Here is a 19,410-nt window from a genome sequence, read left to right as displayed (position 1 = left end):
GGAATATAAATGGGAACTTACTAGTAAGGTGTACACTGTGTAACCTATGTTTCACGAACTTTAATGTGTACATATCACGCATTACTACTATATATACAGTACTGTTCAAAAGTTTGGGGTCACTTAGAAATGTCCTTGTTTTTTAAAGAAAATTTTTAAAAATTGTCCATTAAAATAACATCAAATTGATCATAAATACAGTGCAGTCATTATTAATGTTGTAAATGACTATAGTAGCTGGAAAGGGCTGATTTATTTATTTACCTCAAACTTTTGAACGGTAGTGTATATATATATATAGATATATATATATATATATATATATTTACACTGTATATAATTTAGCAGACACTTTTGTTCCAAATGAATATTACTACATTTGAATTTGTTATTCATTCATTTCAAACTTACAGATGGGGTCTCTTGCCCTAGCAGGCTCAGTGGTCTCAGTTAAAGGTCCCATTCCCAGACGGTTCTCTGCCCGCACACGGAACACATACTCCTGTCCCTCCAGCAGTCCCTCCACAACGTAGGCCTGGCTGAAACAGCACTGGTTTACTATGGTCCAGGCCTTTCCTGTCACATTCTTCTTCTCAATGAAGTAACTCTTGATCCTCTCGCCACCGTCGTTAGCAGGCAGTTTCCAGATCAGCCTCATAGTAGCTCTGGTGATGTCAGTTACTTTGAGCTCTCTAGGAGCACCAGGCACGTCTGAAAACAGAAGTCCAACAGACGTTAATACATCTTATATGGGATACGTGTTGTGTTTCTCATTCATGTTTTATGTCCTAATAAATAATATACATTTGGATATGAGCCTTTGTCTATTTTTTCCCCCAGGTTTTTGACAGTGTAAGGGTGTGATCTTTTCGATCACTCGTTTTTATCACTGACCGAGAACATTGACTCTGACGTTGACATGTTTCTGTCCCGCCTTGTTCTTGGCTGTGATGGTGTATCGTCCAGAGTGGGTCCTCAAGCACACAGGTACAGTGATGTTTGCGGTAGTATCAGTAGATTCAAGCTAAACAAAGGAAAATTAACTCATTACTCCTGGTAAAGAAAGGTCAAATCTGCATATTTATACATCAAGGTCAGACAACATGATTATTTTACTACTTATAACAACGGTTATGTGTTACTTCCTCTCTACTTGATGTATGGGAGCTGTATCTGTACTATGCCTTACCTCTGAGTCAACTGGAAGGACATGAAGGCGATTCTTCTTGTGGGTCTTTGCTGGTCCAGTGAATTCCCAGGTCACCTTAGGAACGGGCCGCCCTTTGATAATGGCAGGGATTCTGAAGGAATGACCAGCCCGGACGCACAGCAAATCTTCCACAACACAATCGATAAGGATCTTCGGCTCCACTGTGACATAAAAAGGCATCATTAAAACAAACAACAATAAACTTGTGACTACTGATTGAAGGAAAACTTCACTCCAAAACGATCTTTTAGTATTTTCTCCATCAGTCAAATTTGTTTTGCATGTGTTCTGTATCATATGATGCATCTATGAAGGTTTTTGCTTTCCTGAAAGTGGTTAATCTTTAAAACTTGACTGCTGACTTGAAAAAAACAAATTTTTACAAAATGGATGAATAAGTAGGTCTAATTACCATGTACGTCCTCAATTAGGACTTCTGTCTTGGGACTTGGGTCAGACTCGCCGATGTCATTGACGGCTGTGACTCTGAACTTGTAGTGTTTCAGCTCTTTGAGACTTGGGACAGTGATCTCAGTGGTCTCATGCAGAGTCTCTAGATCAGTGATTCTGTTCCAAACAGAAGAGGCTTCATCCTGGATCTCAACGATGTAACCCTTGATGGAGCTTCCACCGTCTTTCTCAGGTGGAGACCATGTGAGGCTGACACTGTGCTTGGTTTTGTCTGCGACCTCTGGTGGTGCTGGCATGCCGGGTTTCACTGTGGGGCACAGAGGGAAAATATCAAGGTCACCATCTCTGGTTATTACATGGCAATCCTGTGTCTGTCAATAGGGCACATACTGACATATTCTTCCAAACTATTTCCAAAGCAGCTAAAAGAATGGTTGTGTTCTTGTAACCTGTAGAAAAAGGGAGAATGATACTTACTAAGAGGGTCCACTGCGTATGCAGGATCGGAAGGTCCACTGGGGGGTCCAATACCGGCAATATTGACAGCCATGACACGGAACTCATACGCAGACCCCTCGATCATACGAACGACCTGGAACTCCCAGCGCTTAGGAGCACGCTTCGTCACCGGGGCCTTGTTAACCCGAGCCCAATAAGACGAACCTTTCTCCCTCTTCTCTAGCCAGTAGCCAGAGATAGTGGATCCACCGTTGTCTCGTGGAGGGTCCCATGTCACAAGCATGGAGGACCTGGTGTGCTCTGCGATCTGTGGTTTCTCTGGAGTACCAGGGAGTCCGTACAGATCCTTGATGACGGTGGCCTCTGTCTCGCAGGCGTCACTCTGTCCATACCTGTTCTCTGCTCTCACTCTGAACTGGCACTGGCTACCTGTTTCCAGATTCCAAACCTTTGAAAAGACATTTGGAAACATTTAGTAAATCATTAAATTACATTTACATTTAAGTCATTTAGCAGACGCTCTTATCCAGAGCGACTTACAAATTGGTGCATTCACCTTATGACATCCAGTGGAGCAGCCACTTTACAATAGTGCATCTAAATCTTTTAAGGGGGGGGGGTGAGAAGGATTACTTTATCCTATCCTAGGTATTCCTTAAAGAGGTGGGGTTTCAGGTGATTCAATGAAGTCCACATCATTCATGAAACTGTCTCAACCTATTGCAATATATGTCACTGTTGTTTTCTTTGATATACAGTATATAGAGAGGCTGAAAATATTTGACATAGGATCCTCAAAAAGTTATACAGCTGCACCATAGAGAGCATCTTTACTGGCTGCATCACTGCTTTGTATGGCAACTGCACTGACCTCTATATCAGGTGGTGTCAGAAGAAGGCCCTGAAAAATGGACAATGACTCTGGCCAACAAAGCCATAGACTTTTCACTCTGCTATCGTCCGACAAACGATACCGCAGCATCGGCTCTCAGACCAACAGGCTCCGAGACAGCTTCTACTCCCAAGCCATAAGACTGCTAAATAGCCAGACTGCTAAATAGTCAATTAATGGTACCCAAACTCTCTGCATTGACTAGATCTTGCACTGACCCTATGTACACTCACTAGACTATATATACAGTACATACCATATACACACTCATTGACACACACACATACACTACATATACTGAGTGTACAAAACATTAAGAACACCTTGCTAATATTGAGGTACAGCCCCCCTTTTCCCCTCAGAACAGCCTCAATTCGTCGGGGCATGGACTCGAAAGTGTTCCACAGGGATGCTGGTGTTGAGTTCAATGCTTCCTCCAGTTATGTCAAGTTGGCTGGATGTCCTTTGGGTGGTGGACCATTCTTGATACACACAGGAAACTGTTGAGTGAAAAACCCAGCAACATTGCAGTTCTTGACACAAACCGGTGCGCCTGGCACCTACTACCATACCCCGTTCAAAGACACTTAGATATTTTGTCTTGTCCATTCATCCTCTGAATGGCACACAATTGTCTCAAGGCTTAAAAATCATTATTTAACCTGTCTCCTCCCCTTCATCTACACTTATCTAACAAATTACATCAATTAGGGATCATAACTTTTACCTGGATTCACCTGGTCAGTCTATGTGGTCAGTCTATGTAATGGAAAGAGCAGGTGTTCCTAATGTTTTGTGCACTCAGTGTACGCGCGCACACACACACACACACACACACACACACACACACACACACACACACACACACACAGACAAGCATACCGACACAACACAACACAACCACACATACAGTACCAGTCAGTACCAGTACCATTCTACATTGTAGAATAATAGTGAAGCTGTCATCAAGGCAAAGGGTGGATACTTTGAAGAATCCCAAATAAACAATACATTTTGATTTGTTTAACACTTCTTTTGGTTACTACACGCTCCACGCTCCACACCGCGTGGCCGCGGCCACCCTAATCTGGTGGTCCCAGCGCGCACGACCCACGTGGAGTTCCAGGTCTCCGGTAGCCTCTGGAACTGCCGATCTGCAGCCAACAAGGCAGAGTTCATCTCAGCCTATGCCTCCCTCCAGTCCCTCGACTTCTTGGCACTGACGGAAACATGGATCACCACAGACAACACTGCTACTCCTACTGCTCTCTCTTCGTCTGCCCACTTGTTCTCGCACACCCCGAGAGCTTCTGGTCAGCGGGGTGGTGGCACCGGGATCCTCATCTCTCCCAAGTGGTCATTCTCTCTTTCTCCCCTTACCCATCTGTCTATCGCCTCCTTTGAATTCCATGCTGTCACAGTTACCAGCCCTTTCAAACTTAACATCCTTATCATTTATCGCCCTCCAGGTTCCCTCGGAGAGTTCATCAATGAGCTTGATGCCTTGATAAGCTCCTTTCCTGAGGACGGCTCACCTCTCACAGTTCTGGGCGACTTTAACCTCCCCACGTCTACCTTTGACTCATTCCTCTCTGCCTCCTTCTTTCCACTCCTCTCCTCTTTTGACCTCACCCTCTCACCTTCCCCCCTACTCACAAGGCAGGAAATACGCTCGACCTCATCTTTACTAGATGCTGTTCTTCCACTAACCTCATTGCAACTCCCCTCCAAGTCTCCGACCACTACCTTGTATCCTTTTCCCTCTCGCTCTCATCCAACACTTCCCACACTGCCCCTACTCGGATGGTATCGCGCCGTCCCAACCTTCGCTCTCTCTCCCCCGCTACTCTCTCCTCTTCCATCCTATCATCTCTTCCCTCTGCTCAAACCTTCTCCAACCTATCTCCTGATTCTGCCTCCTCAACCCTCCTCTCCTCCCTTTCTGCATCCTTTGACTCTCTATGTCCCCTATCCTCCAGGCCGGCTCGGTCCTCCCCTCCCGCTCCGTGGCTCGACGACTCATTGCGAGCTCACAGAACAGGGCTCCGGGCAGCCGAGCGGAAATGGAGGAAAACTCGCCTCCCTGCGGACCTGACATCCTTTCACTCCCTCCTCTCTACATTTTCCTCTTCTCTCTCTGCTGCTAAAGCCACTTTCTACCACTCTAAATTCCAAGCATCTGCCTCTAACCCTAGGAAGCTCTTTGCAACCTTCTCCTCCCTCCTGAATCCTCCTCCCCTCCCCCCCCTCCCCCTCTCTGCAGATGACTTCGTCAACCATTTTGAAAAGAAGGTCGACGACATCCGATCCTCGTTTGCTAAGTCAAACGACACCGCTGGTTCTGCTCACACTGCCCTACCCTGTGCTCTGACCTCTTTCTCCCCTCTCTCTCCAGATGAAATCTCGCGTCTTGTGACGGCCGGCCGCCCAACAACCTGCCCGCTTGACCCTATCCCCTCCTCTCTTCTCCAGACCATTTCCGGAGACCTTCTCCCTTACCTCACCTCGCTCATCAACTCATCCCTGACCGCTGGCTACGTCCCTTCCGTCTTCAAGAGAGCGAGAGTTGCACCCCTTCTGAAAAAACCTACACTCGATCCCTCCGATGTCAACAACTACAGACCAGTATCCCTTCTTTCTTTTCTCTCCAAAACTCTTGAACGTGCCGTCCTTGGCCAGCTCTCCCGCTATCTCTCTCAGAATGACCTTCTTGATCCTAATCAGTCAGGTTTCAAGACTAGTCATTCAACTGAGACTGCTCTTCTCTGTATCACGGAGGCGCTCCGCACTGCTAAAGCTAACTCTCTCTCCTCTGCTCTCATCCTTCTAGACCTATCGGCTGCCTTCGATACTGTGAACCATCAGATCCTCCTCTCCACCCTCTCCGAGTTGGGCATCTCCGGCGCGGCCCACGCTTGGATTGCGTCCTACCTGACAGGTCGCTCCTACCAGGTGGCGTGGCGAGAATCCATCTCCACACCACGTGCTCTCACCACTGGTGTCCCCCAGGGCTCTGTTCTAGGCCCTCTCCTATTCTCGCTATACACCAAGTCACTTGGCTCTGTCATAACCTCACACGGTCTCTCCTATCATTGCTATGCAGACGACACACAATTAATCTTCTCCTTTCCCCCTTCTGATGACCAGGTGGCGAATCGCATCTCTGCATGTCTGGCAGACATATCAGTGTGGATGACGGATCACCACCTCAAGCTGAACCTCGGCAAGACGGAGCTGCTCTTCCTCCCGGGAAGGACTGCCCGTTCCATGATCTCGCCATCACGGTTGACAACTCCATTGTGTCCTCCTCCCAGAGCGCTAAGAACCTTGGCGTGATCCTGGACAACACCCTGTCGTTCTCAACTAACATCAAGGCGGTGGCCCGTTCCTGTAGGTTCATGCTCTACAACATCCGCAGAGTACGACCCTGCCTCACACAGGAAGCGGCGCAGGTCCTAATCCAGGCACTCGTCATCTCCCGTCTGGATTACTGCAACTCGCTGTTGGCTGGGCTCCCTGCCTGTGCCATTAAACCCCTACAACTCATCCAGAACGCCGCAGCCCGTCTGGTGTTCAACCTTCCCAAGTTCTCTCACGTCACCCCGCTCCTCCGCTCTCTCCACTGGCTTCCAGTTGAAGCTCGCATCCGCTACAAGACCATGGTGCTTGCCTACGGAGCTGTGAGGGGAACGGCACCTCAGTACCTCCAGGCTCTGATCAGGCCCTACACCCAAACAAGGGCACTGCGTTCATCCACCTCTGGCCTGCTCGCCTCCCTACCACTGAGGAAGTACAGTTTCCACTCAGCCCAGTCAAAACTGTTCGCTGCTCTGGCCCCCCAATGGTGGAACAAACTCCCTCACGACGCCAGGACAGCGGAGTCAATCACCACCTTCCGGAGACACCTGAAACCCCACCTCTTTAAGGAATACCTAGGATAGGATAAAGTAATCCCTCTCACCCCCCTTAAAAGATTTAGATGCACTACTGTTCCACTGGATGTCATAAGGTGAATGCACCAATTTGTAAGTCGCTCTGGATAAGAGCGTCTGCTAAATGACTTAAATGTAAATGTAAATGATTCCATATGTGTTATTGCATAGTTTTGATGTCTTCACTATTATTCTACGATGTAGAAATAGTAAAAATAAAGAAAAACCCTTGAATGGTGTGTCCAAATTTTTGACTGGTACTGTTCATACATACACATTACACACACGTCATTTGCTGGTGCTACTCTATTCTGTCGCTCTTTCCTGAAGTCAAATGACCAAATCGCCCCCTCTAGTGGCCTAATGGGTGTAATGTTTTTTTTTATAAAAATTTTGTTGTTGAATTTTTACCCCTTTTTCTCCCCAATTTCATGGTATCCAATTGTTAGCTACTATCTTGTCTCATCGCTACAATTCCCGTACACTGCGCCCAGCCCGCCACAGGAGTCGCTGGTGCGCGATGAGACAAGGATATCCCTACCGGCCAAGCCCTCCCTAACCCGGACAACGCTAGTCCAATTGTGCGTCGCCCCACAGACCTCCCGGTCGCGGCCAGTTACAACAGAGCCTTGGCGCGAACCCAGGGTCTCTGGTGGCATAGCTGGCGCTGCAGTACCCTTAACCACTGCGCCACCTGGGAGGCCATGGGTGTAATGCTTTTGATATTTTTCATAATTAAAAAACATTATTTAAAAGAAAACGCTGAAAATCGGGTGTTTATATGTTTATAACAGTTTTATATGTTTTGTATGTTTTATATTTTAGTCTTCTGTGAGGGAGGCACACAAAATGAATTACATTTCAACTCTATATCTGACAAGTAGATTTGTTTAAGACTACAAAGAAAAGGTAGATTTGTGTGACTCTGATTTAGCCCACTACTGTAAAAGGTTACTTTACTACAGTAGTCACTTTATCCTGCGTTCATGTACTGTACATATCTACCTCAAATACCTTGTACCTCTGCACATTGATCTGGTACTGGTACTCCCTGTATATAGCTCTATTCTTGTTTATTTTATTCTTCTTGTGTTACTATATTTATTTGTTTACTCTGCATCGTTGGGAAGGGCCCGTAAGCAAGCGTTTCACGGTATACTAGCTGGATTTGGCGCATGTGACAAATAAAATGCGATTTGAGACAACATGTTACATGCCTCCATTTAAGACATTATAAAGTCTTCACATGTCCAGAACTGGGGCATTCCTACCTGGACCCTACCTAAATAAATACATTTTTAAAAGATAGAGACCTGGTCCGAACAGACCTAACCAGACCTGACCCCGGTCGGGTCCACACCCGGTCCAATCCGCGTGAGGGAAACAGCAGAAAAGGTGGAGCAGTGAAGACCTCTACCATACATGCTTAAGGCCTGTTATTAAGCATTATACTGGCAGGTTTGAACTAAAATGTTACCAAATGTTATATCAATCTGTTTCATGTTTTCAAACATATACTGACCCCGAATCGTTTCTCAATGATGCTGTTGGTGATCACCGTCCATACAGGAACGGGTCTAGGCTCAGGCTTAGGTTTAGGCTCCTCATCCTCAGAATCCTCATATTCTTCTTCAGGTTCCTCCTCAGGAAGAATGTCCAGCTTCTCAACAATGTAGTTAGTGAGCTCACTTCCTCCATCGTCCTCTGGTGCGTCCCAGGTTAGATAGCAGGACTCAGCCTTGATGTTACCAATATTCACATTCCTAGGTGGCAGAGGACGGTCTGTGAACAACAATTAGATGAAAAAGAGGTCAGAAAACAGTCAGTCAACTACAATACCTTCCTTTTGCTAATTGTTATGTTATTTTTCTTGCAGAAAAGTGAGCTAATTGCTTCGTCTATACTGATTCACTAAATATACATAATATCAGATCACTTACCTAACACCTTAACCTTGATGGTGTGACTAGCCGACCCAAGACGGTTGGAGGCGATCACTGTAAAGATGCCTTTGTCCAGTCTTGCTGCTGCAGGGATACTGAGCTTGGTATTGCACTGCATTCTGTTGATTTCCTTGGTGTCCATCAACAGAGTCTCAGTGGGCTCTAAAATAATCACCTCATCCTTCAACCATTCAACCTTGGGCATTGGAAGACCAGTCACCTCAGCAGGGATTTCAATAGGCTCTCCCTTCTTGACAGTGATGGCATCTCCCTTGAAGGTCTTCAACATCCTCACAGTAGGAGGAACTGAAATAGAAGGAGCAACTCAGTGACAAGTTTATTCAATTAAATTCAGTCCAATTAAATTCAATGTGTTTACTATTTTAGCATATGTGGGAAAAAACAAGAACATAGAACTAGGAGGACTTACGTTCATCATCTTGAATGACAATGGTGAGTGGAATTCCAGGTTCACTTGATCCAATTAAATTGACAGCCTTGACACGGAACTCATACATAAACAGCTCCTCGAGGTTCTCGACGGTCATGAAGAGGTCCTTGCACATCTCTGTGTTACAAGGCTCAAATGCTGGGGCATCGTGCTTCTTCTTCTCAACAAAGTAGCCCAAGATTGGACTGCCTCCTTCATTGCGGGGAGGCCTCCAGGCAAGGCTGATGGAAGTCTTTGTCCTCTCAGTGTAGTGGAATCTCTCAGGTGAAGTTGGTGGAGCTTCAATGAAAATATAGTGATTGACAATTAATGATCTGACCTGCACAGAAAACATCAAACATATCATGACGCAACAATATATAGACATTACCTTTGGGATCCACTGCAGCAATAGGGCCCAAATCAACGGGAGGGCCACAGCCAAACTTGTTCTTCGCTACGACCCGGAAGATGTACTCCTGCCCTTCAACAATACCCACAATCTCACACTTAGATGAGGGTGTCTCTATGGGCTGTCTCCATGTGTGCATCTTGGGATCCCTTCTCTCAATGATGAAGCCGGTCAGATCACTGCCGCCATCGTCATCAGGATCGGACCAGTTCAGAATCATCAGCTTCCTGGTTACCACCACAGGCTTCAGGTCCAGCACAGGCCCGGGAACATCTGACAGAGGAGAAGTCAAAGTGTTACATCCAAGTAAAACAACATGTGTGTTGGTACGTAGCTTTGTCTGAGCCAGAATGGCCCATAGTGCAGGAGCCTGAGGCAGCTTGAAGAACACCCCTGGACAGGGTGCTAGTCTACAACATGTAAGGTGACACATTATTATTATTTTGATTTGACTTTTTATTTATTTTGGTTTATAGATGTTCCACTAACTATTAAAAACTATTCAACCAACTATCCTCTAACTCTAATCCTAGCTTTACGTCATCAAAGTACGTCCAAATGTGAAATATGCTCAAAATGTTCTAGTGATGTCATATAGCTAATACAGAATCCAAAACACGTACCCATGACTTCAACCCTTGTCCATGTAGACTTGATTCCACTGTTGTTCCTGGCACTGATCTGGTATTTGCCAGGATCCTTTCTTGTGGCAGCCTTGATACTCAGAATGCTTTCCTTTCCAACATTTTCTATCTCGACGTGGTTTTTGTCCGGTGGACCGTCATCTTTGGTCCATTTGATGTCTGGTGGAGGTCTACCAGTGACCAGGGCAGGCAGTATCAGTGGCTCCCCAGCTCTGATCATTACGCCATTCCTCACAGTGAGATCCAGCTCCACCACTGGAGCCTCTGTAGACACAATCAACGTTCATCAACGTTAGCTAAGTTGTAAAAATAATAATACATGGGACTTATATAGAGCTTTTCAAAAACCCAAAGACGCTTGAACATTTTCATGGAGACTAAATGAAGGGAGGTCGACTAGTAGTAATGTCTGGTATGGAATGAATGGAACAGCAGGATTTGATACTATTCAATTCATTCCATTCCAGCCATTACAATGAGCCCGTCCTCCAATTCAATGTTACACAAGCCTCCATGGTTGTATTGTATTAAGCATACATTTGTTGACATTGTAAGCTTTCTGATTACTGTTACCTTTAGGATCTCTGACAAAGACTGATTCAGTCAAGCCAGGAGTTCCTTCACCGGCTCCATTGACTGCGATCACACGGACCAGGTACTTGGCTCCCTCTCTGACTCCATACACAGTGAAGACCCGGGTCTTCCAGGGTCTCTCTGTGGAGCGGGACCAGTCTTTGGTGCCTGCTAGGGTTTTGTCAACATGGTATCCCAGGATGTCTCCACCTCCGTTGGAGGCAGGAGGATCCCATTCCACGTCGATGGAAGACTCCGTGGTATCAGTGATTCTTGGGAACGGTGGCCCAGGTGGCACTATGTGAAAAACACATCAACTTATCATTGCTAGATAATGAATCAGTGTTGTATTATATTATAGTGTATTGATTTGGTCTATTTTGTATGCTTAACCTCACAAAATGAATTTCCATGCAAATGGACATTAAAAGGTATGGTATCATAATCTTGTTGACTTACAGATTGGATCCTGGCATGTCATAGGATCAGACGGGATGCTGAACTTCCCAGGCCCAGCTTGGTTCTCAGCAGCCACCCTGAAGATGTATGTCAGACCTTCCAGTAGGCCTTCCACGTTAAGTTCCGTATCCTCCAAAATAACCCGGTTGACTCTGGTCCAGTGGGTGCTGTTGATCTCACGCCGCTCTACCCAGTAACCCAGAATGGGGCTGCCCATGTCACTTGGCTCCTCCCAGCTAACCAGCATGGAGTTGGCTGTGATGCCATCAATCTCAGGCTTCCCAGGACCCTCTGGTGGGTCTAGAATAAGAAGTTAAAATCACAGTTGTAAGAACAAAGTACAATCTAACTAAGGCAGATTAGAAAAACTGGTTGAACTGACATCAGTCATGATAAAACTCTTAAAAATAAATGCTTTACCGAATGGATTCTTGGCAATAAGTGGCTTAGAAATGCATGGTGGTCCAGGACCAAACTTGTTCTCAGCAGTGACCCGGAAGATGTACTCCTTCTTCTCTATCAGTTTGGTCACGGGGTATCTACATCCCCTGAGTGTTGAGGTTACGGTGATCCATCCGATCTCCACCTTGGAGTTGTCCTTTTTTTCCAAGGTGTAGTTCAGGATATCACTGCCACCATCATCCATGGGAGGATCCCACTTGCAGATGACAGAGTTCTTCCTGATCTCCTCAAACCGGAAGTTGATTGCAGGTCCAGGCGCATCTGTAAGTTGTAAAATATGAGGTTTTATATTAGGTTTCCAAAATGTGGTTGAAAAATAACTACGAATGGCAACAACCCTACTAAATTAATAAAAAAATGTATAAATGTTAAAAGAAGCTGATATCTCACCTAGCACATTGACTTCACAAGTTGCAGAGGCAATACCATGGTCGTTCTCAACCTTGATAGTGTACACTCCGTGGTCACCCCTGATGGTGTCCCTGACAATGCAAGAGGATTCTCCCCTCTTCTTGTCGTGGATGGTGAGACGTTCCTGGAGGGTTGGGTAGTCAGGGAGTTCCTCCTCCTCAGGCTCCTCAGGGGCAGGCTCTGCAGCTGGGGCCTCAGTAGCTGGGACCTCAACCTCTCCCTCCTTGACTTCCTTCTTTTCTTCATCTTTCACCTCCTTCTTTTCACCCTCCTTTACTTCTCCTTCCTTCTTTTCTCCTTCCTTCACTTCCTTCTTTTCCTCCTTCTTCTTTTTAACAATGGGTTTTTCTGGTCTCTTCTTCATGGCTTCTGGTCTAATGACGATGTCGTTCCTGTACCATGTGATTTGAGGGTATGGGGATCCAGAGATGTTGGCGCCCAGTCTGATCTGAGCACCTCTTTTGATGCTCATACCGGACTGCAGGCTTCCACTGAGGAACACCTTGGGTGTTTCTGAAAAGAAACAAACACATTTAGAAATGACAAATTACCGGTCTGAAAAATCGTAGCATTGGGATGGTTTGAACAAGATGTATCCTTCCTTACCGACAGCATCAGAAGCCTTCACCATTGGTGTGCTGCGTGATGGGTCGCTGACTCCGGCAGCGTTCTCAGCTCGTACACGGAACTGGTATTGTTTTCCCTCCCTGAGATTCCTCACTGTGTAGGACAGCACAGGCACAAGGAAGTCGTTGCATCTTGTGAAGTTCTCATCACCCTTCATCATCATCTCCAGAACGTAGCCCATAATCTTGCAGCCCCCGTCATACATAGGAGGTTTCCATGTGAGGGTGATAGTCTTGGAAGTAGGGTTGTGGGTCTCAACATCCAGTGGAGGGTCAGGGCTCTCTTAAATTTTGAACAAGGAACATTTCATAAATTCAATACACCTCTTTTGAAATGTAGGCGTGCTTGGATAATACAATTCACTTTAATTGTGAGCAAGAGTTGCACCTGTTATCAATCAATGTATTCCTTGGACAAAAAACAAATATTTCACTCACGCTTCTGATCCTCTGCAATCACAGGGTTGCGGAGCTCAAGATACTCCCCGCCACCAATCTTGTTGACAGCTTTGACCTGGAAGTAGTACTCTCCATTGGGGATCAGATCCTTGACAGGCCAGCTGACCTTGTTCTCTCCAGACATCATGTTGACGTAGGTCCTCCGGCCTGCCTCTCTGCGCTGTAGCACATAGTGGAGAACAGGGCTACCACCATCATAGTTGGGAGGATCCCAGGAAACCTTGCAAGAACTCTTGGTGATTTCACTGGCAACAATGTCTTTGCAGGGACCGGGCAGGCCTGTCAAAATAAAATGGATATGAAAAGTCGATCTTGATGGTTGTAGTATGCCTGTACTAGTAACCAAAATTTCAAATATTTTCAGGATCAAATATGTCAAATGTAATGATTACGCTATTAGGGACACCATGGAATATCATAGTATAGTAATATAATAGTATTTTGACACTGAAACGTACCAACAACTTTAACATTAATTGTTCCACTGCTAGCTCCGAGGGAGTTTTCCAGGGTGACCTTGTACTGGCCAGAGTCTGAATGCAGACAGCTCTCGATCTCCAGGTGACAGGAGAGGTACTCCTGTCTGAAGCTCATTCTCTCATCATCCTTCAGCTCCTTTCCGTCTTTGTGCCAGGTTATCTTGGGCTTGGGTACTGCTCTGAATGGGATGGGGAGATGCCACTTCTCTCCCTCAACAATCACAATGTCCTTTGTTTGAAACTCAAGGGTTGGGATGCCTTCATGAGGGAAAAATATAATCAGATATCAGTATTTCATGCATTTCTGGGAAGGCTATTATTACGGAATGGTAAATATACATTATGGAAGGTTTACTTACAGTCAGGGTCCTTGGCGTAGACCTTCTCAGAGATATCAGATGGCTCACTAACTCCAACAGAGTTGATGGCACGGACTCTCAGGACATATTGTTTCTCTGGGGTGATGCCCTCCTCTGTTTTGTATTTGAGCTCCTTGATTGGGCGAGAGTTGATTCTCATCCACTTCTCAGTGCCAGCCTCACACAGCTCAATATGGTAGCCAGTTACAGCACTGCCACCAGTTCTCTCTGGTGGTCTCCAAGCAACACACAAATGGTCTCTGCTGGCTTCAGTGATATGAAGCTCAATTGGAGGAGAGGGTACACCTATAAAAGGTAATGCAGAGACAATGATAATAATCTTGGAGATGTGGGTTGCTTCATTGGGAACTAGACTATACCTAATAGATTACTCATGCAAGTCAGACAAATGTAACCATAATACACAGTTTTCACTTTAAAAACGGATAAAACCCCACCTGTTGGATCTTCAATAGCAATGATTTCTGTTGATTCACTAGGATGTCCAGCACCGGCCTCATTCTCAGCGCGGACCTGGAACTGAACCTCGGTTCCTTCAATGACGTCTGTCACTCTGTACTTGCAGTCATCACCTGAGGTCTTTCCACACTTTACCCAGCGGGTACCAAGTTTCTCCTTCTTCTCAATGGAGTATCTGACGCACGAAAATATTCCCAAATGTTATAAACACGCTTATATGACAATATGACACTCCTAAAAACTAAAGTTGATCAATCTTTACCTCAGAACTGGTCTGCCACCATCATTCTTGGGGGCATCCCATTGCAGGTCAACATGTCTCTTTGACACACCATTGACAGAGAGATTATATGGTGGTCCAGGGGTAGCTGATAATAGGAAACAGTACTTAGCAACCTATGCATGTTGTAAGTGAACAACAGTTACAGAATACTATACGCATAAACTATGATCTTACTATAAGTATCTTTAGCCATAATGGAGTCTTCCAGTTCACAGAATTCACTGGGGCCAACAGCGTTCTCAGCAGCCACACGGAACACATAGAGAGAGCCCTCGTTAAGTGGAGTGACAGTGTACTTCAGCTCCTTCACAGTGGTGTCCACTGTCTGCCAGCCCTTACGCCTGACATCCCTCTTCTCAACAATGTAGTTGGTGATGGGTGAACCACCATCCTTCTCTGGTACTGTCCACTTCAGCTCAGCACTGTTCCTGGTGACGGTGATGACATTCATCCAGCGTGGGGGTGTAGGAGGATCTGGAAATGAATTGACAAGCATGAGTCATCAGAAACCATCAACTCAGCTAACCAACCATGATACACTGAACAGCTTCAGATGGAAACTATCTCAGTCTGTGTGTCACAATGGGACACCATATTACCTATATACAGATGTAGGATCTTAATTTGATCACCCTGTTGCAGGAGAACTTTCCTGCAATGCAGGAAATTTAAAACATGTAATGTATTTGACTTGATTTTCCCTTACAAAAAACGTAACAACCCCTTCAAAAATGTTAATTGATTATAATCCACATAATAATTCACATTTCCTGTTGTGGCCGAATAATTTTCCTCCTGTAGCAAACTGGCTCAAATTAAGATCCTACATCTGTAGTGCACTAATTTTGACCATAGCATTATAAACGGATTAGGGTGCCATTTGCTTGGCTACGAAAAGCCAACCCGACATTTACTTCTGAGGTGCTGACCTGTTACAACCTCTACAACCACTGTGATTATTATTTGACCCTGCTGGTCATCTATGAACGTTTGAACATCTTGATGAACAATCTGGCCTTAATGGCCATGTACTCTAATAATCTCAACCCGGCACAGCCAGAAGAGGACTGGCTACCCCTCAGAGCCTGGTTCCTCTCTAGGTTTCTTGCCTTTTCCTGCCTTTCTAGGTTTTTTTTCCTAGCCACTATGCTTCTACATCTGCATTGCTTGCTGTTTGGTGTTTTAGGCTGGGTTTCTGTATAAGCACTTTGTGACATCTGCTGATGTAAAAAGGGCTTTATAAATACATTTGATTGATTGATTTGGGACACAGTCAGTTACTTACTGAGTCTCTCCTTGCACAGAACTGGATCGCTAGGATCGCTGGGCTCACTCTCCCCAGCGATGTTGACAGCAAGGACCCTGAAGGAGTACTCCTGTCTGTCCATCAGGCCTCTCAGGGAGTGCTCCAGGATATTGATTCCCTCTGAAACACGGACCCATTGCTCAGTTCCACTCTTCAGGAGTTCAATGATGTAGCCCTCGATCTTGGCGCCACCATCGTGCTCAGGCTTGGTCCACTGCAGGAAGGCAGAGGTCTTTGCCACGTCTTTTACGGTTGGCTTACCAGGAGCCCATGGAGGATCTGTAGGAATAGACAACATGTTGTTTTGGTCAATGACATCACATTTCATAAAAGATCAATGGTCTGTTAACAAAATATGTTGGAAGTATTACCAATAGGATCCTTGACCAATATCTGGTCAGTTTCCTTGCTTGATTTTCCAGGTCCGGCGAGATTCTCAGCCATGACTCTGAACTTATACTTCTTCCTTGTGGGTAGTCCTTTGACTCTGCAAATCAGAAACAATCAAATAACCAACCCAACCATCAAATCAATAGCATCAACCAGAAATTAAATCAATGTGGCCATTACTGCCTTCAATTACCAAAATTGAAACATTACGGTGTTCATTACCTAAATGTATTCTAGCGTCTTACCTGTATGTGGTGTCTATGATTGGGATCTTGTTGCATCTGATCCATCTGTTCTGATCTGGTTCAAACCTCTCAACCCAGTATCCAGTGATAGGACTACCACCATCCTCTTCAGGCTCATACCAATTCAGAGTCAGGCCATCTTTAACAATATCGGAAGGCTCCAGCTTGGTTGGTGCACCGGGAGAATCTGAAAAACAGTTAAAGACAATTTTAGCAACAACCCACTGCACAAAATAATACTAGAAAGAAAATAAATATATTGCCTGAACTAAATACAAACATAAACTTAACATACCGAAGGCGTATCTGGCAATAATTGGCATATGTTCCGCTGGCACACCAATACCAAACTGGTTCTCAGCGAACACTCTGAAGATGTACTCCTTGAAGGCCGTAAGGTTGAGGGCCTTGTAGTTAGTCTCTTTGACAGTGGAGGAGAGCTTGTGCCAGATTTCGCTGTCTACGGCTCTACTCTCCACAATGTAGTTGGTGACCTTTGCACCTCCATCATCTCTGGGAGGGTTCCAGGCCAGGAAACAGGACTTGTTGGTGATCTCAGAGATATCAAACGCAGCTGGAGGACCAGGCTTATCTGTTCAAGACAAATAGAAAACAATGTTAGAACATTAAAAATATATTTTTTAAAGGAGTGTTTCCTCAGAAAAAGGTTAGACACTCTTCACAAAAAAAGATAACAAAATAGGGTACCTAGAATGTTGACGTCAATGGTTGCAGTAGCACGACCACAGCTGTTGTGGGCTTCAATGATGTAGGTAGCTGTATCCTCTCTCGTTGTCTTGCTGATCGTAATGACGGAGTGACCAGGCTTGTCGTCAATAGAGACTCTATCGTCTCCCTTCAGGACCACATCACCCTTGGTCCATTTCACTTTAGGTACGGGCTTTCCAAGAACATCAGCTGGAAGCTCGATCTTAGATCCAGCTTTGACGGTCAGTCCAGCAAGACACTTGACATCCAGAAGAATCTCTGGGGGGTCTATACAGAAAATGTGTTATACAGATTATACAGAAACATATTTCCGCCACTATGCAGGATTATTCACAATACATATACAAACGTGGAGCATTTATACAAAACATACCTTTAGGATCAACAGCCAATATCTCATCTGTAGCCTTGCAGGGTTTGCTGGCACCCAGTCTGTTCAAGGCCTTCACGCGGTAGGCATACCACTGTCCCTCAATCAGACCAGTCACTTGCAATCTAAGAGAAAGTAAGATGTTAGTCTTACTTGAACAAAATGATTTTTAACAACCAACTTGGAGCCTTTTGTCTGTAGTTCCACTTACTTAAACTCAGGGACCTGATCTCCGCAGGATTCCCAGTTGTCTGTCCCACGCTGGCATCTTTCTATGTTGTAGCCCCTGATTCCGGTGCCGCCGTCCCACTTGGGTGGTTCCCAGGTCAGAAAGATGCCAGATGCTGTCTTGTCCCTCCATTTCAGGTTCTCAGGTGAGTCTGGCACAGCTACAATTCAAATGACAGGTATGTCAATGACTGAGACATCGAAACAATAGATTAACTTCCCTTCACTTGTGTGCACAGCATAGGCATTGTCCCTGCTACTGTACTTAGTGAATACTTACTGGCAGGGGAGGACACATTGACTGGCTCGTCAATGTAGGCAGGCTCTCCTGGGCCACACTTGTTGCAGGCAGTAACCCTGAACAGATATTCTTTGCCCTCAACAACATCAGTGACAGTGAACTCCTGGTCTTGAACACCAGTGATCACCTGGGGAAAGACAGTCAGTGGCACGTGTTATTATGTTTATCTTAATAATATTTCATGTATAACAGGGTACAAGCTGTGGCCAAAGAAAGCTTACAAAAGATTGTTTGTCCCAACCGGGACAAAGAGGACTAAATAAGTAAGTTATTACATGTATATTGCTGGGTGGTTTGAAGACTTATGTTCATCCATACCTTGACCCAGGTCTTGCGGGATACGTCACGTTTCTCAATCTGGTACCCAGTCAGAGGGCTTCCTCCATCATGCTCTGGTGCCTCCCACATCAGGTGCACATGCTGTCTGGTCACCTCGGCAACCTTAAAGTCTTTGGGTGCACTTGGGGATGCTGAACAAATAGAAAAAGAGAGATATGAAGGGAAAAGTAGGGTCTTGCAGTTGACAATATCAAGATACAGTATGTTGTGTTTCACCACAAGACTCATCACGTCACTTACCGATAACATTGACTTCAATCTCTCCTGAGCAACTGGTAATATCATTCTCCAGGGTCAGAGCGTATACACCTCTGTCTGGACGCACACTTGGAGTGACGGTCAGTTCTACGTAGGTACTCTTTGTAATCATGTAAACACGTTCACCAGCAGTGAGCTCCTTATCAGCGAAGCTCCACTTTGCGTGTGGTGTGGGATATCCAGAGATAGGGACACGGATAGTAAGGGGATGGGGAACAATGACCTCAAGGCCATCCTTGAATCCACTCAGGTCCATTGTGGGGCCGACTGAAGATAGAAAATAATGATAATTGTTATGACAAATGCACAACATTTAAAGT

The 19,410-nt window shown here is 45.4% G+C and overlaps 1 protein-coding gene across 1 annotated transcript; it reads right to left on the bottom strand.

Annotated features, from left to right (window-relative positions):
* Positions 1-388: 388 nt before the first annotated feature.
* Positions 389-19,352, bottom strand: LOC135565367 (titin-like). The gene is made up of 31 exons (XM_065012188.1): positions 19,073-19,352; positions 18,812-18,963; positions 18,473-18,620; positions 18,176-18,353; positions 17,968-18,089; positions 17,574-17,861; positions 17,161-17,457; positions 16,866-17,052; positions 16,602-16,717; positions 16,210-16,509; positions 15,099-15,398; positions 14,904-15,009; positions 14,620-14,816; positions 14,162-14,467; positions 13,782-14,060; positions 13,303-13,602; positions 12,845-13,147; positions 12,218-12,751; positions 11,786-12,088; positions 11,366-11,665; positions 10,907-11,203; positions 10,313-10,597; positions 9,669-9,962; positions 9,278-9,577; positions 8,845-9,153; positions 8,427-8,686; positions 2,099-2,528; positions 1,623-1,928; positions 1,190-1,371; positions 895-1,024; positions 389-711 (listed from the first exon to the last, which is right to left on the bottom strand). The coding sequence occupies exons 1-31, from the start codon at positions 19,344-19,346 to the stop codon at positions 389-391; spliced, it is 8,106 nt and encodes a 2,701-aa protein (XP_064868260.1). The 5' UTR covers positions 19,347-19,352.
* Between the last annotated feature and the right edge of the window lie 58 nt (positions 19,353-19,410).

Source organism: Oncorhynchus nerka, linkage group LG1 (assembly GCF_034236695.1).
Source record: "Oncorhynchus nerka isolate Pitt River linkage group LG1, Oner_Uvic_2.0, whole genome shotgun sequence".
NCBI classification, from domain to species: Eukaryota; Metazoa; Chordata; class Actinopteri; order Salmoniformes; family Salmonidae; genus Oncorhynchus; species Oncorhynchus nerka.
The sequence above is the reverse complement of the archived record's forward strand: the minus strand, read 5'-3'. Positions and strand labels throughout refer to the sequence as shown.

Bases quoted from the DNA above. Each gene is read 5' to 3' on its own strand.
- LOC135565367 (XM_065012188.1), bottom strand. From the start codon at position 19,346: ATGGACCTGAGTGGATTCAAGGATGGCCTTGAGGTCATTGTTCCCCAT. The intron at 15,010-15,098 runs GTAAGATCATAG...TCCTATTATCAG, and splicing joins TATGGCTAAAGATACTTATA to CTACCCCTGGACCACCATAT. The intron at 11,666-11,785 runs GTAAAGCATTTA...TTCTTATTCTAG, and splicing joins TATTGCCAAGAATCCATTCG to ACCCACCAGAGGGTCCTGGG.